Source organism: Pleurodeles waltl, chromosome 3_1 (genome assembly GCF_031143425.1).
Source record: "Pleurodeles waltl isolate 20211129_DDA chromosome 3_1, aPleWal1.hap1.20221129, whole genome shotgun sequence".
Lineage (NCBI taxonomy): Eukaryota > Metazoa > Chordata > Amphibia > Caudata > Salamandridae > Pleurodeles > Pleurodeles waltl.
The window spans coordinates 395,293,517-395,317,124 of record NC_090440.1 but is presented as its reverse complement, the minus strand read 5'-3'; the positions used below and the strand labels follow the sequence as shown (position 1 = coordinate 395,317,124).

General features: G+C 45.3%; 1 protein-coding gene across 2 annotated transcripts in view; it reads left to right on the top strand.

Moving 5' to 3' along the window:
* IQGAP1 (IQ motif containing GTPase activating protein 1) overlaps positions 1 to 23,608 on the top strand; it is a 424,957-nt gene that overhangs the window by 249,727 nt on the left and 151,622 nt on the right. For both annotated transcript variants that reach the window (XM_069222592.1, XM_069222593.1), the window contains 5 exons: positions 1,973 to 2,143; positions 13,318 to 13,401; positions 13,487 to 13,558; positions 14,000 to 14,069; positions 14,872 to 15,080. In XM_069222592.1, the coding sequence (XP_069078693.1) occupies positions 1,973 to 2,143; positions 13,318 to 13,401; positions 13,487 to 13,558; positions 14,000 to 14,069; positions 14,872 to 15,080 (606 nt within the window). The remainder of the gene's footprint in view (positions 1 to 1,972; positions 2,144 to 13,317; positions 13,402 to 13,486; positions 13,559 to 13,999; positions 14,070 to 14,871; positions 15,081 to 23,608) is intronic.

The window sequence follows — 23,608 nt, the reverse complement described above, 5'->3', positions numbered from 1 at the left end:
GTTCTTCATTAATAACATTAGAGACTGTGAGTCGATTTCTGGGGACAAATTATCTGGTTTTGCAGGAATCGTTATATAAGGAGTGATTCAAGCTCTCAAAGAGACCATTCAAGTAGTATATTTCATGGAAATTGATTCGTAACTAAAATGTTTAGACTACTGAATAGCCGCTTAATCATATTTCCTAATTCGTGGGTATCCTGCCACCAGCAGGCAATACTGGGAACTGCTTCTTAACGCTTTTAAAATCTGAGCAGTTTGACCCCCATGTACATAGGTACCCTTGGATTTCATACCTCAGGGCCTTCGCCAAGCGTATTTTGATTTTTTGGTTAGATATTTACCATTTTTTACACGTTTCCTCCAGATTAGGCAGCCTATGCCACAACACTGAGTTCAGGTCATGGTTGTTTGCGATTTAAACAATGTCTGCTCCTTGGATGGAGACATCATCACAATTTTATTGAAAAGCTACCTATCGCTTATGCATAGTAACGATGAACCCTCACGCCGCAGACATTTGAGTTCGTTCTGTGGAGACGAATCAAGCGGAACTTACAAGGTACTAGAAGCTCGACACAGTACCAAGTGCTTAGGCGTTCGCCAATCACGTAGGTGTCCAGTGAAGTACAGAAGCTTGCTTCTACAAACTTTCCTCCACCTCCATGCATGTTGCTCATGCTGATCAAATGCAGTAGTCGTTAGTAACCCCCGAGGGCTAAAAAATAAGACCTGATGACGTCTTCATGTCGAGAATACTTAAGAAAATTGTTGCACTTGTGGGCATATTTCAACTCCTTGTCTGGGCATTAAACCTTGCTGTGGGGCGGGATTGAGGACTTAACAATCGAGGTAATTTGCTACAGGTCTGCAAATTATCTCAATTGTTGAGTTGTCTCTTCCCCCCCCCCCCAACAACTCCCTTCCACACACATCTTTCCTGGTGAGGTAGGCATTGGAGAAATGACCTTAGACTCGATTCAGTCCCTTCTATCGGCCTGTAGCCAGACAGGATTCATGCCACTGTTCAGATCTAAGGCATGTTCTGTCTGGTGTGGCATTCCCCAAGTATCCTCACTGATCCACGTGCTCGTCACCTTAAAATGGCTCCTTTGGCCAAGCTCTTCAGGATACACCACTTGGCACCAATGTGCTATGCTAATGACAATTAGTTGAACATCATGCCTGAGGGCAACATTGAAGAATCTTCTGTTTCACCCCTAGACCCCCACCCAGTACATTGTGCCAGGCAGGAAAGGAGTTATATCACTTGTATATGCTTAGGATGGTCTGTCCCATGTTTAATTCAGTGCGATGGAGACCCTTAAGGGTTTTGTTTTTACCTCAACAAGTTTTCACTTGAAAACAGAATTACAGAATTTAAGCTGTAATGGTGATGATGGAAAATACATTTTGTCTATTTCACCATGACATTTTAAAATTGATGGCCTGGGTTTAAGAGTGCCATAATAGCGAGAGACCAGTGCTAGTGAGAGAGGATGGGATCGAGGACATGCACTTATATCAAAAGTTCCAGAACCAAAGTAGAATGTATAAAGGAGAAAGAAAACAAAATATGTCGAGCAAGAGACAGCAAAATCAAGTCTGGCTAAAAATGAATTGATACCTTTCCTGTTAGTCATTTTAATGAACAAAACGCCAGTTGCAAATCACAGAATTAATTCAGAAACAATATTTTATTAATCCGTTGTGCCTTTCTGACATCACATTTCTCGGGAAGGACCATCGGTGGTAAGCCTGGACCACTATGTGCAATGGTTATTAGTTAAGCAGGTCATTCTGAACAAATTACTAGAAGTCACCAGTCTGTTACTGTCTCAGCAATCCTTTATGTCAAATTTGCGTCAAAATGACAATTGGATTAAAATGAGTTTTTATTGCGAAAATGTACTGTGCTTCTCATGACTTAATGTTTAAGTGCATTCTAACTTTTTCTTTTTCTGTGATCCAGAGTACCATATCTGGTGTGTCAGCAGCATACAACCGAGAGCAACTTTGGCTAGCAAATGAAACACTGATTACAAAACTGCAAGCCCGTTGTCGCGGATACCTTGTGCGCAGCAAGTTCAAATCTAGGATGGAGTTTCTTAAGAAGCAAGAACCTGCCATCACATCCATTCAGGTACACCCTTGTTGATACTGCTTACTCCATATCGGAGAGCTATCCATAAAGGTTAACATAGAAATTAAATATAATTTCATCTTGAAGGCTGATGCCTGTTTATGACTGCATGCACCATACAAAAAGGACTAGAGGTTGTTTCACAGTAATGTATAAATCTGCAAAGCATGTAAACAATGAATATTCACAACTCGCTAAGGGATGGGGCACGCGATTGCGTTCTTGCATTGATTTATGCCTCTCTGGAGATAGGCCTCATTCACCCTTAATCATTTCAGATACATTTAAAAACTGGCTTTTCAAAGCCACTCTCTAGATACTTCTGATTTAGTCATTTATATGGAAGGGTTATATGGAAAATGACTTGCATTAGACAGATATTAACCAGGTATGATTTTATGTCAGCGATTTCTTAATTATCTGAGCAGAGTTGTTTGGTAACTTTTGGATTTCATCAGTAATTACCCAATACTTTCACAATAAAGTCTTGAGGAAGCAAAATGTGTTTACAGTTCAATCAGCAAAAGCAGTTCGTCTGGTTTGCCACCGGTTACTAATACCTTGAGAAGAAAAGTAAGCATTATACTAAGCTTCCTATACAAAAAAAAAGAGCCCAGAAAATTGCACACTCAATTGTTTTGTTACATAAAATCGTACTACACATGTACTAATAAATCAGTGGAACAGTGTTATTAGACATATGTGTTGAAGTTCCACCAGTGTTATAGTGGAAGTTCTAAGCCCAGACTTCCTCACTGCAGAGTATGATTGGCAAGAGGCCACAGACTGCTTCCAAAATGGTGAATGTTTTTGAAACTCAAGAAGGTAAGCGTGAGTACTGTAGTAAATAAGTTATGGTTGTTCACCATGTAGACATTCAGATTCCTAAATTGGATAGACACCCTACAAAATATGAACATTTTGCAGCTGGAATGGTCAGTGGATACAACCAACTCTTAAAGGAGCAGTTAAAGTTAGATACAATGTGGGTTCCTCTTATTTTAGAGGTGGCAAGAAAATGGATATTGTTTCTTACAATCCATATCTGTATTCATTTTACCTTTTGGAGAGCACAATTGTATGGTTTGGAGCACGTAGGATAAGTTGCCATTTGCATTGTATGTCACAACACTTATGTAATGTTTTGAACAATTTCCTGTTCCTATTTTGTACCTTTAAGAAGTCAGGTTTGCAGTCTAATCAATGCTCTCGTGCCTTATTGACATTTCCGATATACTAAAGTTTTCCCTATTTTTAAAGCGGTGCTCGCATAAAGCCACTTCCTTAATTTACATGAGCTTTTCTGTTTTATTATGATTTGTTACAGTGTTCATTTTGTTATTAACCCTAAAGATTAGTGTACTTCTTTCATTTATTTCTTGAAAATGGAGGTTGGGAACAGAGCTCTTCTAACTGTTAGATTGTCATTGTATTTATATTTTAGTCATATGTGAAAAAAGAGTACAGGGTTGATGCAAAGAAAATGTGATGTATTGCTTGGCAGACTAAAGTATTGTCTTTCAAGTGTCTCCAGCGTGCAAATATGAATTATAGGCCAGAATGCAGGCTTTGAAAACGTTTTAAAGGGGCACTCCCATCGTCAAAAAGATTTCTAGCTGGGTGATATTTTTGTAGTCACACAAAGTCCCAGAGGAATGGAACCTGCCTTAGTAGATGCCAGTGAACACAACTGTCAAGCCACCTTGTTAAATGGTTAGTGATACTTTGCCAAGACTACTTGTCATCGTGCTGATGCTTGTCCACCTCAGGATGACATCCGAGCAGGCTGGATAAGCAGATATTGTCGTTACACAACAACAGGGTCAACCAAAAATAATCCACAGGACCTGGGTAATTTGTAATGCGTAACAACAATGGTCCAAACAAAAGGAATCCCCTCAACGGATCTGATACTTAGGCGGTCATTCTGACTGCGGCGGGCGGCGGGCGCCGCCCGCCATGCGGTTACCGCCGAATGACCGCACCGCGGTCAAAAGACCGCAGTGGTCATTCCAACTTTCCCGCTGGGCCGGCGGGCGACCGCCAAAAGGCCGTCCGCTGGCCCAGCGGGAAAGCCCCTGCAATGAGGAAGCCGGCTCCGAATGGAGCCGGTGGAGTTGCAGGGGTGCGACGGGTGCAGTGGCACCCGTCGCGATTTTCACTGTATGCAAAGCAGACAGTGAAAATCTTTGTGGGGCCCTGTTAGGGGGCCCCTGCACTGCCCATGCCAGTGACATGGGCAGTGCAGGGGCCCCAAGGGGCCCCATGGCACCCGTTCCCGCCATCCTGGTTCTGGCGGTGGACACCGCCAGAAACAGGCTGGCGGGAAGGGGGTCGGAATCCCCATGGCGGTGCTGCAAGCAGCGCCGCCATGGCGGATTCCCTGGGCCAGGGGAAAACCGGCGGGAAAACGCTGGTTCCCCTTTTCTGACCGCGGCTTTACCGCCGCGGTCAGAATAGCCCAGGAAGCACCGCCAGCGTGTTGGCGGAGCTTCTGCCGCCCTCCGCCATGGCGGTCATGGACCGCCAGGTTCGGAATGACCCCCTTAGTCTGACCTGATTGTAAATCCTAAAACCCTTGAGAATGTGGATAAGTTACATTTCACAACACTTAGGGAGAATTTCTTCTGTTTATACACAGATTAACACCACACACAAGAAAACATTTATAGATATAACTTTATATATTTTGAAAAACAGATATAAACACATTAAATAACTGAACAGTTGCTCTAAAGAAATAAAAGAAATGCTCCTGAAGAAAGTGCTTGTGCATAAAGTAGATAGGAACAAGAAAATAGACCTATTACATATATCCTTTTTGTGCATTAGCCTGTTCATACACATTCATTGTGCCAACGTAAGTACAGTCTCGCCTCAAAAGAGACAATCGGATCATTCATATTTGCCCCTCTAAGAAACCAAATAATAATCCAGTGTGTAAAAGTGGTCGATGTTTCGACCCGACAAAGTGTGGAAGTGGGGCCAATCTATGCCTCAAAGTGCATCTTTTTCAGGACAGGATAACCATATAAAATGGGGAGCAACCTGGAGGCTTCATCCAATACGACTTTTACGTTTGACTGAATTAGTTCCTTAATGCTGGTGGAATTAATCCATATGGACAAAATGGTAGCTACACATAACCTTACAGCAACAATCAGGAGATATCTTGGTGAGCCCCCACGGTGGTTTTGGACTCTTTAGAAATCCCAGACAGGCCTCTATTTAAATTTAAAGTGTCAGGACTTTCCAGTGGATACAAAGTGTTCGATGGCATGTGTTGCTGCAGATACACATGTTTGGCACAGTCCGCTGCCTGGTGTTGGGCTCGGAGTATTACAAGTTGTTTTTCTTCGAAGAAGTCTTTTTTGGTCACGGGACCGAAGGACTCCTCCCTCTTCGGCTCCATTGCGCATGGGCGTCGACTCCATCTTAGATTGTTTTTTTCCGCTGTCTGGTTCGGACGTATTCCTTTTCGCTCCGTGTTTCGGTTCGGAAAGTTAGTCAGAATCTCGGAAGAAAGCGGCGGTATTGTTCCGTTCGGTATCGGGATAGTTAGGTACATCGACACCGATCATCGGAAGACTTTGGGGTAGCTTCGATTCCCCCATCGGGGCCTGGTCGGCCCGACCGCGTGTGACATCGAAGCCGATGGAACGGACCCCGTTCCGTTTCTGCCCAAAATGTCACAGTAAGTATCCTTATACAGATCAGCACTTGGTCTGTAACTTGTGCTTGTCCCCCGAGCACAAGGAGGATACCTGTGAGGCCTGTCGAGCCTTCCGGTCCAGAAAAACACTCCGGGACCGAAGAGCCAGGCGTCTACAAATGGCATCCACGCCGACAAAACAACGTTTCGACGACGAAGAGGAAACATTCTCGGTTCCGGACTCAGAATCCGGAGACTCCGACGTCGAACAACAGCAACAAACTGTGAGTAAGACGTCGAAAAGTAAAACCATCGAGAAAACGAAAGCCCAGGGGACGCCACTGCCAACAGGCCATGGCTCGACCCATAAAACAGGCGACCCGTCGAAGGCGCCGAAAAAGGGCACGCCCATAGCGAAGACACCCGACTCCGGTCTAGGGACCGCCATGGAGCAACCTCGGAGCCGAGATAGCGGCTCCGAGAGACAAAAACAAGATACCGGCACCGAAAAACATCGGCACCGAGACTCCATGCCGAAAGGAACAAAAATTCTGTCGGTGCCGAAACCGAAAAAAAGATTCTCTCTCGGCGCCGAAAAATTCCACACCTTCATCCTACACAGAGGAACAAGGAATAAGTGGCCAGATGCACAGATTTGGACAAGAGCTCCAAAGTGTAGAATCAGACTACACACAAAAGAGACTGTACATCCAGCAAGACACAGGGAAGATATCAACCCTTCCCCCAATAATGAGGAAAAGAAGGATCGGTCTCCTCAAGGATGACACACAACCACAAGCCAAAGTGGTTAAAAAAGTCACGCCTCCGCCCTCTCCACCACAACAGGCATCGCCGGCACAAACACCGCCACAAATGCACTCACCAGCGCAAACTACCATAAGTCAAGATAATCAGGATCAAGACGCTTGGGACCTATACGACACCCCAGTGCCGGACAATGATCCAGATTCATACCCCACAAAGCCGTCACCGCCAGAGGACAGTACCTCATACTCACAACTGGTGGCTAGGGCTGCAGAATTCCACAATGTCCAACTGCATTCCGATCCTATAGAGGATGATTTTTTATTTAACACCCTCTCGGCTACACATAGCCAATATCAATGTCTCCCAATGCTACCAGGGATGTTACGGCACGCAAAACAAATTTTTGAAGAGCCCGTAAAATCAAGAGCCATCACCCCAAGGGTGGATAAAAAATACAAACCACCACCCACAGACCCAGTGTTTATTACTTCGCAGTTACCACCTGACTCCGTAGTAGTAGGGGCAGCTCGCAAAAGAGCAAATTCCCATACATCTGGCGACGCCCCACCTCCGGACAAAGAAAGCAGAAAATTTGATGCGGCAGGAAAAAGAGTAGCATCACAGGCAGCCAACCAGTGGCGCATCGCAAATTCTCAAGCGCTGCTGGCCAGATATGACCGCGCTCACTGGGATGAGATGCAACTTCTCGTAGACCATCTTCCCCAAGAATACCAAAAAAGGGCGCAGCAAATAGTTGAAGAGGGACAAACGATCTCAAACAATCAAATCCGCTCTTCACTGGACGCAGCCGATACTGCAGCGAGAACAGTCAACACTGCTGTCACCATAAGGAGACACGCTTGGCTCCGCACTTCAGGCTTCAAACCTGAAATCCAGCAGGCTGTCCTTAATATGCCCTTCAACGAAAAACAACTTTTTGGCCCTGAAGTGGACACAGCCATTGAAAAACTTAAAAAGGACACAGACACGGCCAAAGCCATGGGCGCACTCTACTCCCCGCAGAGCAGAGGCTCTTTTAGAAAAACTCCATTTAGAGGGGGGTTTCGTGGCCAACCCACAGACACCACCAGCCAACAAACAAGAACCACACCATATCAGGGTTCATTCCAAAGGGGAGGTTTCAGGGGATATAGAGGAGGTCAATTCCCAAGGAGTAGGGGAAGATTCCAGACTCCAAAAACACCTCCACCTAAACAGTGACTTTCAAGTCACGCAACCCCTTCACTCAACACCAGTGGGGGGAAGACTAAGCCGATTCTACCAATCTTGGCAACAGATTACAACAGACAATTGGGTATTAGCAATAATCCAACATGGCTATTGCATAGAATTCCACAAATTCCCACCAAACATCCCTCCCAAAACACGCAAAATGTCACCACAACATTTAGAACTTTTAGGACTAGAAGTTCAAGCACTACTGCAAAAGGATGCAATAGAGTTAGTACCAGTACAACAAAAAAACACAGGAGTTTACTCCCTGTACTTTCTAATTCCAAAAAAAGACAAAACATTAAGACCAATATTAGATCTCAGGACACTAAATACCTACATCATATCGGACCATTTTCACATGGTCACACTACAAGACATCATTCCACTGCTCAAACAGCAAGATTACATGACCACATTAGACCTAAAGGATGCGTACTTTCATATACCAATACACCCTTCTCACAGAAAGTACCTAAGGTTCGTATTCAAAGGAATACATTACCAATTCAAAGTGTTGCCATTCGGAATAACAACTGCACCAAGAGTGTTCACAAAATGTCTAGCAGTAGTAGCAGCACACATCAGGAGACAACAGATACATGTGTTCCCTTACCTAGACGATTGGCTAATCAAGACCAACACAGTAAAAAAATGCGCAAACGACACCACATGTGTCATACAAACCCTTCACAAACTGGGGTTTTCCATCAACTATACAAAATCACACCTAGAACCGTGTCAGACACAACAATATCTAGGAGCAACCATCAACACATCAAAGGGAATTGCCACTCCAAGTCCACAAAGAGTGCAGGCATTCCACAAGGTAATAAGTGCTATGTTTCCAAACCAAAACATACAAGCAAAATTTGTGCTAAAACTTCTAGGCATGATGTCGTCATGCATAGCCATTGTCCCAAACGCAAGACTACACATGCGGCCCTTACAACAGTGCCTAGCATCACAATGGTCACAGGCACAGGGTCAACTTCAAGATCTGGTGTTGGTAGACCGCCAAACATACCTCTCGCTTCTATGGTGGAACAGCAAAAATTTAAACAAAGGGCGGACATTTCAGGACCCAGTGCCTCAATACGTTATAACAACAGATGCTTCCATGACAGGGTGGGGAGCACACCTCAATCACCACAGCATTCAAGGACAATGGGATATACACCAAACAAAATTTCATATCAATTACCTTTCAACCCATAATACCACACAAATACATTCTTGTCAAAACAGACAACATGACAACAATGTATTATTTAAACAAACAAGGAGGAACACACTCAACACAATTGTGCCTCCTAACACAAAAAATATGGCAGTGGGCGATTCACAACAACATTCGCCTGATAGCACAATTTATTCCAGGAATACAAAACCAACTAGCAGACAACCTTTCGCGAGACCACCAACAAGTCCACGAATGGGAAATTCACCCCCAAGTTCTGACAAAGTACTTTCAAATTTGGGGAACACCCCAGATAGATTTGTTCGCAACAAAAGAAAACTCAAAATGACAAAACTTCGCATCCAGGTACCCACACCGCGAATCACAAGGCAATGCTCTATGGATGAGTTGGTCAGGGATATTTGCATACGCTTTTCCCCCTCTCCCTCTCCTTCCATATCTAGTAAACAAGTTGAGTCAAAACCAACTCAAACTCATACTGATAGCACCCACATGGGCAAGACAACCTTGGTATACAACTCTACTAGACCTTTCACTAGTACCGCATGTCAAACTACCCAACAGACCAGATCTGTTAACACAACACAAACAACAGATCAGGCATCCAAACCCAGCATCATTGAATCTGGCAATTTGGCTCCTGAAATCCTAGAATTCGGACACTTAGACCTCACACAAGAATGCATGGAGGTCATAAAACAAGCTAGAAAATCTTCCACTAGACACTGCTATGCATCTAAGTGGAAAAGATTTGTTTACTACTGCCATACCAATCAAATACAACCACTACATGCCTCTACAAAAGACATAGTAGGATACTTACTACATTTGCAAAAAGCGAATCTCGCTTTTTCATCTATAAAAATACACCTCGCAGCAATATCTGCTTACCTACAAACTACTCATTCATCGTCTCTATTTAGAATACCAGTTATTAAAGCATTCATGGAAGGGCTAAAAAGAATTATACCACCAAGAACACCACCAGTTCCTTCATGGAATCTTAACATCGTCTTAACAAGACTCATGGGTCCACCTTTCGAACCCATGCATTCCTGTGAAATGCAATATCTAACCTGGAAAGTCGCATTTCTCATTGCAATCACATCCCTCAGAAGAGTAAGTGAAATACAGGCATTTACCATACAAGAACCATTTATTCAAATACACAAAAATAAAATAGTTCTAAGAACAAATCCAAAATTTCTGCCAAAAGTAATCTCACCATTCCATTTAAATCAAACAGTAGAATTGCCAGTGTTCTTCCCACAACCAAATTCCGTGGCTGAAAGGGCACTACATACATTAGACATCAAAAGAGCACTAATGTACTACATTGACAGAACAAAGCTAATCAGGAAAACAAAACAACTGTTCATAGCTTTTCAAAAACCACACATAGGAAATCCAATCTCTAAACAAGGCATTGCTAGATGGATAGTCAGATGTATTCAAACATGCTATCTTAAAGCCAAAAGAGAATTGCCTATTACACCAAAGGCACACTCAACCAGAAAGAAAGGTGCTACGATGGCCTTTCTAGGAAACATTCCTATGAGCGAAATATGTAAGGCTGCAACCTGGTCTACGCCTCATACGTTTACTAAACACTACTGTGTAGACGTACTAAATGCACAACAAGCTACAGTGGGCCAAGCTGTACTAAGAACATTATTCCAAACTACTTCAACTCCTACAGGCTAAACCACCGCTTTTAGGGGAGGTAACTGCTTTATAGTCTATGCCAAACATGTGTATCTGCAGCAACATATGCCATCGAACTGAAAATGTCACTTACCCAGTGTACATCTGTTCGTGGCATTAGTCGCTGCAGATTCACATGTACCCTCCCACCTCCCCGGGAAGCCTGTAGCCGTTTAGAAGTAGATCTTAAATCTTAAACATTTGTACATTTGTAAATAATTATTATAAACTCTTAACGTACATACATATTCACTCCATTGCATGGGCACTATTTATAGCAAACAACTCCATCCTCACCCTCTGCGGGGAAAACAATCTAAGATGGAGTCGACGCCCATGCGCAATGGAGCCGAAGAGGGAGGAGTCCTTCGGTCCCGTGACCAAAAAAGACTTCTTCGAAGAAAAACAACTTGTAATACTCCGAGCCCAACACCAGGCAGCGGACTGTGCCAAACATGTGAATCTGCAGCGACTAATGCCACGAACAGATGTACACTGGGTAAGTGACATTTTCAATCTGGTTTATCAGCCAAAATCTCGGTTCAGCAGATACAAATCATCCAGTTAATCTGCCAGTATCTCGGCTCCAGATATTGCAGCAGACAAATGTAGGTACACACCGATGCACTGGCTTGCCCCTGGGCAGGCGTCATCGGGTATGATTGCGGAAGCTGTGAAAAGCTTGGAGGTATGATTCATTTTCACTGGTTTCTCTCACACAAGTTTGTCTTTGTTTCTCTTTCTTGGGTATTCAGGCAATTAAAAAATGTCCCCACCCCAGGGGGTGCATAGGATGCTTTCATTTTCATTATGGTCCTTTCGGAATGAGAAGTTCGGTGTGAAAACGTTTTACCACGCTGCAGTTCCATAACCAGCCTGACGCCAACCCATTTGTACTTTTTAAGTTTAGCGTGCACAGCGCTTTTGCTGTGCTTGTATGAAATCTATTGTAATCAACATACATCTTAAAAGGGGCTTACATCCCACCCTTACTTTTCATTGGTTCACGTGCTTGCCACTTGCCTTTGCTCCAGTTCTGTTGGTTGAAACATGCTATTTACTGTTGTTCTTCTTATCAGTGGAGCTTGGCCCAAGTACTCCTTTTCATCTGCTTTTTTGGTCCCTTTTCATTTGTGAGCAAGCATGTTTGGCGGCTGCATATGATTTGTGCTGCTGTGCTTCTTGTGGAATGTTTTTCTTTACCATCAAGCATTGAGCTCTCTGAGCTGTTTACTCTTTTTTTTTTTTGTAAATTGATTTGCCCTTTTACATAGCGCAGGCAGCCAGTGAAGTCATTGAGTGGCTTTACTACAGACTGACACAGGCATGGAGAATTAACAAGCATAGAGAGATTAAGTGATTTGCACAGAAACACTGAGACTCGAACCTTGTTCCCCAGCTTCCCGGTCGACCAAGCCATCCCATAGGCCACACACTGTCCCATCGAGACAGCATATAAGTCCTTTGGAACGCATAATTATAATGCATTCCCACCATGCGTTCCAAAGCGCCGCGGGCCATCAGTGTTGCTGCATTTTAATCGAATAATTAGTGCATCCCCGCAGGGTCCGACATTTGTCTCGCAGAGCACAGCTGCGCTGTACAGATCAGCTGTCTCTCTGGCCAGGGATAACTGATCGTTTAGGTACCACCCCACTATTGCTTCTAATCAATATCGCTGCCTTTAATTTTGTTCTACTCTTCTTCTAGAAGAGCTTTACTATGAAAAACCTTAAGCAATTAGGCAAAATCATTATGCCGAATGCCAGTACATAACCGAGGTAATTTTTCCCCTAAAGATAAAAATTCATCCATCACAGCCACGTTTCCAGCCAACACTGCCTTGGCTGTGCAACACTTTTGCCTTTGTTAGCTTACGACTATTAACTGAGATTACTAAACATGCCCTGATGTTTGTTAATGTGTATACGTTGAGATTCCAGAATAAAGATAAAGTCTGGAAATTGAAAACAAAATAGCTTTCCAAATGCAGAAAGCAGAACTAATCTTAAAAGAATTGAGCAGAATAGTGAACTGCTAAGTGGTAATATGTTTTACATTGGGAAAACCTCTTTAAGTATAAACTACTTGGAGTGTTTTCGATGGCATGGCCTTTCGATGTCATTTGATGATGGTTCGATTGTCTTTGTGGCCAGTGTAGGGCTGCTGTTTTCTCTGCTGTTCCTATCCAGACTGTCTTTTGGGATGTGTTAAAAGTTCATTGAGAGCACCCCAGCACATTAACGTATCTTGTGTATGTTTGCTTAACTTACAGGTTTAGCAAGTAGTGTTTTTCTTGTAAGCAAACAACATGCCCTGCTGCATTTACTGCTATTGTGTAAGATGTGAATGTGTTGGACCTCAGTTAAAGCAGTTACTCACTGATTACCCGTTGAATGTTCGCAGGCTTTAACAGCAAATGCCCATTAAGTTATAATTCTTCAAGTAGCCCGATTTCTTTTTGCCTTAAGTCTTCATAGAATTTGCTTTGGCAGGCGTACTTATTTTATAAGTATCTTTTATTATTGCTTAGTTTCTCCCTGCAATGTTTAACGTAGGCAGTTATCTACATTTGTATTCCTGTGTATCAAGAAAACATTTTTTTTCCTTTTTTAGGCCAATTTTAGGGGGTTCAAGCAGAGGAAAGCATTCCAGGACCGTTTGCGCTACTTGAACGATCACACAGATGATGTTGTGAAGGTTGGCCATTTTAATTATTGCACCATTGGATTCAAGATAGTAGTTCTGTCGAACATCTCTCTAATTCTGTGTTGCTTCTCCCCAGATTCAGGCAATGACTAGGATGCACCAAGCCAGAAAACGTTACAGAGATCGATTGAAATATTTTAAGGATCATGTAAGAGCTTCCTGCTTTTCTTTCATGAAATGTTTTTGATTGCTGGGACTGGCTAAAGTCTAAATGCATTAGCATCGTGTTAGTGCCTGAATTACGGTGCTATGCCTTTTTTTTGTACAAAGTCAACCGTGCTAGCATTCGGAGACTGCGAGGTGAACATCATGAAAAGATGGAGCGGTTACAAAACATTAAGGAACGCAGCACACCAAAGGAAAGCATGTCGAATGTAGCAGGAGACAGGACAGGGGAAAATGTCACAGTGATGATAAGGACAGTTAAGCCCTAGAGTTCATGGTCATGTGGATGCCAAACGCAGAGTTGTACTTGTACATGGCCTTCTGCATTTTGTTGGAGACAGAATATCATGTGTGAAGAGTTGACTTATTTTGGATCCTTTGGAAGGAGAAACTTGTTAAATGTTTACCTTTTTTTCCGCCTCAGATAAATGATGTTGTGAAAATCCAGGCCTTCATTCGTGCCAACAAGGCCCGTGATGACTACAAAACCTTGAGTAAGTAGGATTTATGATTGACCCCAAAAGCATGCGCATGTGGTCCAGCATATTTGCCTACGTAAATTGTGAGACTTGTTTCTTAAATTTTTTTGAAGCTCGGTCTTTCATATTTTATCCTTTTTGTTTGTCTCTTTCTTTTCCTCTCACTTGACACCCCTGATGTTCCCTTTCAGTAATGGACAACTACTGATTCAATAGCAGCGTTTAAGCAAGCATTCTTTTGCCTCCGATACACCTGGCCACTCAGACAGCAAGATGTCTGGGAATACCAATGCTGTACTCTTGTGCCCCGATTTACTGATATCAGTGTTATGGGAAAATTCTGGGTTGTGGATATACTGCACCCTCAGTGTCGCTTAGGAAATTAGGAATTACTGCAGAATTGATATTACTGTACCTGGTCCTTTGGTAATTCTCTATCATTAGTAATTTCTCATTCAGAAAATACGCTAACTTTTAGCTCGTGAAATGTCTGGGGGCCTAATGAGGAGCTTGGTCTTCCTGCATCTCCTGTAATTCACGATTAGGCCAATCCTGATGACCCTCTAATGGGATTTTAATCAGGCCTTACTTGGACCCTACTAATTGCATAGGTTCTAAAAGGTAGAAAGACCTTAGTATTGTAAATGCCAAAGTTGTGGAGTGTAGTGGACAAAAGTTGGAGACATGGTAAATATATTTAAGGTAGCAGAGCACATGTAAGTATATTCAAAAAGGGCTGTGATGGCCTTCTGCAACACAGAGTCATGCAAGATTTATTAATGCTGCTTGGTACATGATACTTTTTGTTATTTCTCAGTCAGTGCAGAAGACCCACCTATGGCTGTTGTCCGCAAATTTGTGCACTTGCTGGATCAGAGTGATCAGGATTTCCAGGAGGAGTTGGAAGTAATGAAACTTCGTGAAGAGGTTGTGACCCTACTCCGATCCAATCAACAGCTGGAAAATGACCTTAACCTCATGGATATTAAAATCGGACTCCTTGTGAAAAACAGAATTACTCTGCAGGTACGGGTGCAGTGAGATCACAGTTTGCGGAATTTTTTTAGGTGTCTTACTGTGTGTAACCAGAATACTAATATCTTCTTTCAGTGGTAGTACAAAGGTGACAACTTCGTTCTTATCTGCTTTTGTTTATAAAAGTAGTTTCCACCCACCGTTGCATAGATTGCACACACATTAGTCATTTGTAGATGTATCTAGTTGAGTGCAGCAAATCTTCCACTCATCATGCAGCATGTGAGAGCCTGCCCACTGTGTATCACAGTCAAGCAGTTGTGCCCTTGAGGAGAAAAGGTGCAGACTGTATGAAAGGCTCTCTTCAATGTACATATGATCGTATAAATACTTTTACAGAATGCTTACCTGTGGCTATAAACTCCAATGCCTTCTGATCAGTGACAGCCAGTAATTTTAGAAGGGAGGGGGCGTACGGGACACCTACCCACACACGCACGCATACACACTCACTCCCATGCATTCACATGTGCGCGCACACACATCCAGGTCCCGAAGGCTTATTTGAACAGCCAGGTCTTCCATTCGGAATTCCACAAGTGATGTGAGGTGATGGTCCGGAGGTGTATGGGGAGGCTGTTCCAGGTTTTTGCTGTGACGTGAGAGAAGGAGCATCATCCACTACTGCGGGGAGTATGTGCAGGTGAAAGGGAGGCAGAGCATAGTCTCTTCGAAGGTTGGTGGAAGTTCAGGTGGTGTTTTATGTATGCGGGTCCTTGTTTATGTAGAGCCTTGTGTGCGTAGGTCTCTTCTGTACGGGGAGCTAGTGGAGTTGCCTGAGGTGGGGTGTGAAGTTGTTTAATTGGCGAAGGCTGAGGATGAGTCTTGCTGCGGTGATCTGTATGGTCTGAAGTCTCTGTAGGAGGTGCGCAGCGATTCCTACATTGAGGGCTTTGCCATGTCCATAGTCTGCTGATGATGAGGGCCTGTGTCATGGTGCGTGTCGTGTGTAGAGATAGCCACTAGAAGATGTTACGTAGCATGCGCAAAGTAAGAAAGCAGCAGGAGGAGACTGTGTTGATCCGTGATTTCCTGCTGAGCTTGTTGTCAATGATGATTCCGAGGTTTCTGGCATGGTCGGAGGGAGTGGGTGTGGGTCCTTGGTCTGATGGCCACCATGAGTTGTTCCATGTGTTGCTGCTGTTGTCAAAGATTGGTACCTCGTCTTGTCTGTGTTCAGCTGCAGACAGTTCCTCATCCAATCAGTGACACTTGTCATGCATTTGTGGAAGCTGGTTCTGATGGTGAAGAGGTCGCCGGTGAGTGAGAGCATGAGTTGGGTGTCATCTACGTAGGAAATTATGTTTAGACCATGGGATCTGATGATGTTGGCCAGCGGGATCATATATGCCTTGAAGAGCGTGGGGCTGAGGGATGAGCCCTGGGGGACACTGCAGGTGGTCTCCTTGGGTTCAGAGTGAAAGGTAGACCACCTAGGTTCTTCTGGTGAGTAAGGAGGTGATCCAACTGAGTGCATCCCCTTGTATGCTGATGTGGTGGAGTCTTTCGATCAGCATATGGTGGAATACGGTGTCCAAGGCTGCTGAGAAGTCGAGGAGGATCAAAGCTGCTGTTTGTCCTCAGTCACGGAGAGTTCGGATGTCGTTGGTGGCTGCGAGCAGGGCAGTTTCGGTGCTGTGATTGCTGCGTAAGCCAGATTGGGAGGCATTGAGTACTTGGTTCTGCTCCAAGTATGTCCTGAGTTGCTTGTTGATGATCTTTTCCAGTACCTTTGCTAAGAATGGGAGCAAGTAGATTGGGTGGTATTTTATGGGTTCGCTGGAGTCGGCAAAGGATTTTTTGAGTAGTGGTATGACTTTGGGGTGTTTCTAGCCATCTGGAAATTTTGGGGTGTTGATAGAGGTGTTAAACAGGGTGGTGAGTTCCTGGCTGATCCACCTTCGAAGATGTAATGCGGGCATGGGTCTGTGGGAGTTCCTGAGTGGTTGGATTTCCTGGTGGAGGTGATGTCCTGGGTGGAGGATTTTTGGAGGATTTTCTCTGGATGGTGCTTTTAATGGGGACAATGATGTCGGCGCAATTGGTGATCCAGGCTTTGAAGTTTTTCACTCCCTGCTCGAGGTTGGTGGTGGTAGGTGGGTTGGAGGTGTTGAGGACGTCCACCCAGCTGGTCTCTGAGATTTTGTTCCACCTCCGGTGTGGGGCACTGGTCATCTTGGGGGTGGAGTGGGCAATAAAGTGATCGGTCCATGCAAGTTCTGTAACGGGGCCGTATTTGATGTGGTTGCCTGAGGTGAAAAAGGGGTCCAGCATTTGTCCTGCGGTGTGTGTAGGGTCATGGACGATCTGGGTCAATCTGAGGCTGCTTAACTGTCGAAGAGGTGTACAGTGTTGTTGTTTTTGAGGTCGTCGAGATGGAAATTTATGTCTCTGAGGAAAATGTTGTCCTTGGAGTCTAAGGCTAGGAGCACAGTGAAGTCTACAATGGTGTTGCAGAAGCTGGAGCGCAGGCCTGGGGGTCGGTATCTGAGGGTGCCTCTGATGGTTGTTTTGTCATCCATGTGGAGCTTGAAGTTGAGATGTTGTTCATGGGAGTGGTGGTGTTGTCAGTGGTGTTGGTGCACTGTATCGTCTCTTTGTGAATGATGGCTGTTCCTCCTCCCGGCTTGTTGGTGAGGTCCTGGTGAGTGATTTTAAATCTGTCCGGGATCACTGTGGCAATGTCTGAGGCGGATGTGTAATCGACCCAGGTTTAGTTGAGGACGATGATGTCGGGTGCAAGGGTTGCGATGAGGTCCCATAATTCTGTGGAAAGCTTGCATAGTGCGTTTGGTGAGAAGAGCGCGTGATGTTTTTGTTCAGGTGGTGTCTGTGGTGTGTTCGAGGTGGGGCTGGTCAGTGGGCTCTGGTGTGTTCTGTGGCAGGTGAAATGGCAGTGGGTGCAGCTGTAGGATCCAAATGTGGAGCATGTGTCAGCGCAGTGGCAGTGTTTGTTGCTGCGTAGGGTTGAGGGTGTAGAACTCGGCGATGGTGTATCTTTGGGGAGAGGGAGGGCCAGGGTTACGGTCCAGGCACAGAAGGGCTTGCCAGCAGTACGTCCGCTGCACAGTCGCTCTGCGGCCTGCATTAACTGAGTTCTGGGGTGGGTGGGGCTTCTGTTGTCTGGAAGAACGGTGGGTGGGAAAACCCGGTCGGGAAAACCCAGGCAGCTGCGGTGTCACTGGATCAGTCTGGAAAAGCAGGAACTGGAAGCCACAGGCTAGGTGTCCAGGTTCCTACATATTACTGACTCTGCAGGTCCAGCCACCTTAAAGAACACTACTAAATGAAAACAATCACATAGCAGACTGTATGTCAAACAAGGGTTATCATTGTTATAAAACTATGGGCCCTGTAACAATATTTCCCAATATAAACCATCTCACTGGCTTCATAGAGATAATTGATCCAGGTTAAAACATATTTCTGTAGCAGTGACCACGATGATACATATAATGTTATGGTATGTGCATTTGTGGAATATTCAATTCACCAGTAGGGTATATTGGTGCTGAAGCAGATGCTGTCGGGGCAGAGCCAGGGTCGGGGCTAGGTGAAGAGCCAGGCCTTCAGTTCTTATAGGGTTCAACAACTGAGGAGGTGGCTTAGATCTACAGGGGCCGATCGTTCAAGGCTTTAGGAGCAAGGTTAGAGAAGGCACTACTGCAGGATCTGGTTTTACATTTGTTGGGTGTGTTCGTGAGTAGGAGTCCGGCTAAGTAGAGGTATTTGGTAGGTTTGTGGAAAGTTATAATCGTACATAAGGCTAATGTTCTGTAAGGCTTTCTTTGTGTGCATGAAAATTTTGAAGAGTGCTCGTAGTGGACTGGGAGCAAGTGGAGCTCTTTGAGATGCAGAGTGGTGTGAGTGTGAGCTTGGCTACTGAATTTTGTATAGTTTGAAGACTTCTGGTCAGTTGTTCAGCTTGTCTGTGATTAGTGTTTGGGTGATGGTGCTGCATCCTTGATGAGGAGCCTTTTGATTATCTTCTTGAGCATCTTGAGTGTTTGAAAGCAGGAAATGGAGACTGCGTTCACTGAGCCAGTCAACTTTTACTATTGTTGGTTGACAATTACTATTCTTAGGTTCTGAGCATGGGTTTCCGGGAAGGGTGTGCAATCACAAAGAACAATCACAGAGGGGATCAGACATCCATCACCACATTCATGATTGGCCCTAATAGTCCTCTTTCCTACTTTAATGCAGTTCTAGAAAAAAATCTCATTCTTCCCTCCCTCAGGACTGTAGCACTATCATCCTCCTAGGCAAACCATAAATGGTTCTCAACTTCGTACCTAGGGCCAGAGGAATCTTCTACCTGCTTTCTTCTGTGGATAGTGAAACAAGGATAGGGTAGGGTGTATAATGTTGGCTGATTTAGACACTGAACCTATTTAACCAGAAAACTTATACCTGTGGTTTGCTACCGTTAAACACTTTTGTTTTCTAGTGTTTTGGTAGCGTAGTTCCTATTGACCGTGATTCAGTGTGAGGGCCTAAATCTGGTATGTGCCTATCACACCATCAAAAGGTTGGTGAAGTCTAGGATTCTTGTGGGACATAACTGACTTAATACTGGGCTTTGTATGTGGTTTTGGCAAACAGTCCTTCTGAACTTGAAAGTAGGGTTACATCACTGCCTACTTTCCTCTACTTTGGATGGTGGCCTATTGTGATGATCCTCTAAGTCTCCGGTGCCCATTTTAGCAGGCTAGGGGAATCGGTTTCAGACAACCCCTCTAATTTCAGCCCTGTCTTAAGCTGTAGTGATGGTCCAGAACCATGAGAATGAAGCTGCTCTTAAGTGGCCTGAGTCAGACTAGCAATGGCAGGCCTCACCCTTGAGTCTCAAGGTTCTTGTTACCATCTCGAGGTATGGCTGCTCCTAGGTTGCAACCTTCAGGAAGTGATTGCACCATCCTTTCCACTTATTCCTGTTCTACGTTTCTTGGCAACTTTTTTCTTTTCTTTTAGGACCTGCTCCAGTTGGAACATCCTCTAATCAAACTCTGCAACTCCCCTTAAGGCCCCAACCCAATCAGGCAGCTGTAGTCCCACAAGACTTGCCCCATGTACACTGTGGACACATCTCTGTTGCTGAAGGAGGTAGTGATGACTTTCTGTTTTGGCTCACTAGCTGTGGCAACTGTGTCGGGTGGTTACAGGAAGATTATATCCCCAAGCACTGTGATTACACCTGAGCAGTGATCTGTAGGCATTCTCTCTCACACTTGTAGGGAATTGGTCCTTACATGTGAACACTCTTTGTACAAAGCCAATGTGTGTTGATCTGACACATTGTAGTTGTATTGTCTCATAGAAGAAGAAACAGTTTTTCTCTTTTTTTCTGCAAAGATGGATGCTATGGTTGCCACTAGCGCTGAATATGTTCCTTATTTGGAACTAAAAGATATGCTGAAATCAGTTGCCCCAGTAATGAAATCAGAAGGGTTTTCTCCAGTAAGGTTTGCTGAAAGGGTGACCTGGTAACAGTTAAAGCAGCCTGAGGGATGACTACATCTTTCCCTCAGAACACAGCCATGCTGACCAGCCTAAAACATGACAGGTGGCAGTGTGGGAGCGATGCATATCTCATGAATGTTCGCAATTCAGAAAAGGCCTAAACTGTGAAAAACAATGTTAGGAAAGTAAACGTGAATGTAAACTTTTATTTAAGTGTTCAGTAGCAGGTATTCTATGTTGTTTATGTTTCTATGCTTGTATCATACGAACATGTTTTTTTATAACCAAATTTGTATTGATAGTTCCACAACGTACAGCAAAGTAAACAAGAGAGACCGCTGTGCACCAAGCCAAAAAGGATTGCACGAGACATTGGGGGTCATTACAACCCTGGCGGAAGGCGGAGAACCGGCGGTAAGACCGCCAACAGGCTGGCGGTCTTACTCTGTGGAATTATGACCATGGCGGTTACCGCCATGGTCATCCGCCGGTTCTCCGTTCCGCCCGGCAGGGCGGAGATGACCGCCGGGCTGGAGACCTAGGTCTCCAGCCCGGCGGCCGTCACTATACCGCCGTGGATTTCCATCGGTTTGAACCGCCATGAAATCCATGGCGGTAAGCACTATCAGTGCCAGAGAATTCCTTCCCTGGCACTGATAGGGGTCTCCCCCTCCCCCACCCCAATTCCCTCCCTACCCCGCCACCACCCGTGCCACCCCCCAAAGGTGGCAGGGCCCCTCCCCACCCAAATCCCCAACATCACTTCAACCATACCCACACGACACGCACGCAGGCACCACCTACATACTTACACGCACACACGCCGACATACATGCCTACATCCACACACACAGTCATACACGCACACCCACAGTCATACACGCACACCCACATTCAAACATACACGCACACATCCATACAGACATACCCACAGACATACACGCACTCATTCCCATACACACAACACCCCCGCAGGCATACACGCACTCACACACCCCCTCTACATACACACACGCACACCCCCCCTCCCCTCACGGACGATCGACTTACCTGGTCCGACGATTCTCCGGGAGGGGACGGGAGCCATGGGGGCAGCTCCGCCGACACCACACCGCCAACAGAACACCGCCACGGCGAATCACAGGATGTGATTCGCTGGGCGGTGTTCTGTTGGCTTGGCGGTGGAGGTGGAGCAACCTCCACTTCCCCGCCTCCCGCCAGTATGGCTGTTGGCGGCTCTCCGTCCGTAAAAGGGCGGAGAGCTGCCAACGATCATAATAGGCCGAGTGGCAAACCGCCACCAATGGCGGTCTTCCTCCCGGCGGTCCCTCTCGGTCTTTAAAAAAGACCGCCGAGGTCAAAATGACCCCCATTGTCAGTAGTCTGTAATGCACAAAACAGTGACATACAGCCAACATCTAGCCAATGGTGAGCCAACTACCCACCCAAGATCTTTTCATGCTTACGAGGGCAACCCTGGGCCTTATAGATGGGGCGCTTCTGCTGTGCACACCAGTCCACACTCCGTCGCCTCTCCACTAACGTAGGGGATGGTTGGCGATCTCTATTTGCAGGCAATATCACACTTGACCACTAACGTCACCACTCCAATGAAAATGCACTCCATCCTAGGCTTGCCTACATCCTCCAATAGTCCCAACAATGCCTGGGAGGAAGAACATGACTGTAGCCCAGAATCACAGAAATCTCTTTACTGAACCCCTCCCAGAAGGAAACGATACCTGCATGAAAGAAGTTCACAGCCAGCAGACAGCATCTGGCACAGTTCGCCTGGTGAGCTTTGCCCACCCAGTGGAGACGCTGGGAGGGTCATGTATGTCATATACAAGTAAGTCAGTTGAACCAATCAAAGGCGTGTCAAAATAGGCAGTTCCCTGGGCACCATCATAGCCTTGCGCCAGCCCACATTCTCAAGGTCCCCCACCCAAGCCTCCCATCACTGACGCTGTCCGGAAAAGTGATCCGGGGCATTAGCAATCAAAGAGAAGTGGGACAGAGAGATAGCCCCAGTCTGCAACCTCCTCATCAGCAGTTTGGCTTTGAGGGAACTAAATTTGGGGTGCTGCATGTCTGGAGGAACATTTGCTGACGGGATGTGTCGCAGCTGCAGGTACTTGTAGAATTGGGTAGTGGAATGCTAATCGTGTTCCTGCAGCTCCTGAAACATCCGCACATATGTGCATGCCCAGGCATCCACAAGATGATTGATTCCAATCCTGTCACACTGCAGAAATCACTCCAACCCCTTGGTATGATGTAGTAGCCACATCCCCTGCCACATGGGGTCAGCCCGGTAAGCCGACAGTTCCAACCCACTCCTCAAAGCGCCACTCTCCAGCACTGCAGCGTCACCTGGGTGCAGTCATGGTGAAAGCAGGGGATTGGGGCTTCATAGAGTAGGACCAGCAGCTTATCCAAGCCAAGCGAGGCTAGTTCCACTCGGTAGGTCGGTCGTCCCACCCCCCAAGTGAGCCAGTCATTAATCGTGACCAGTTGTGAGGCCAAGTAGTAGCAGCAGAGATCTGACATGCCCACCCCGCCGTGAAGCGGGGACTTCAGGCAGTGCTCAACGGTCACACAGGGACGGCCGCCTGCACAAAGGAAGGGGCAGACCAGAAAAGCAAGGGATTGGAACCTTCGCCAGGGATTGGATATGGAAAGTTCTACATTAATGTGACTCCAGTGGTTTATTTCCCATTGTGCACTGCTACTGTGCCACGAGGTGTGGTGTGAGCGTTTTGGGGCAGCTTTTGCTATTCACATGGCCAATCAGTCATTTCCTTTCCTGTCCTTCTAACTATTTAAAGCTACCTGAGGGCTGAATTAAGTACTTTACAAACAATCAACACAACAAAATGTTTTCAAATGGATCTTGTTTAGTTATGTATCTGTAATCTTTGCAGCTTGTTTGCACAATCATTGTTAAGAGAGTACCATGCTTGCTGTGGGCTATATGTTTTCCATTTTCCCTTGTTAAAGTAGTCAACTTTCCCATTGCCCTCTTATAGTTTTGTTACATTTGAGTTCTTATGGCC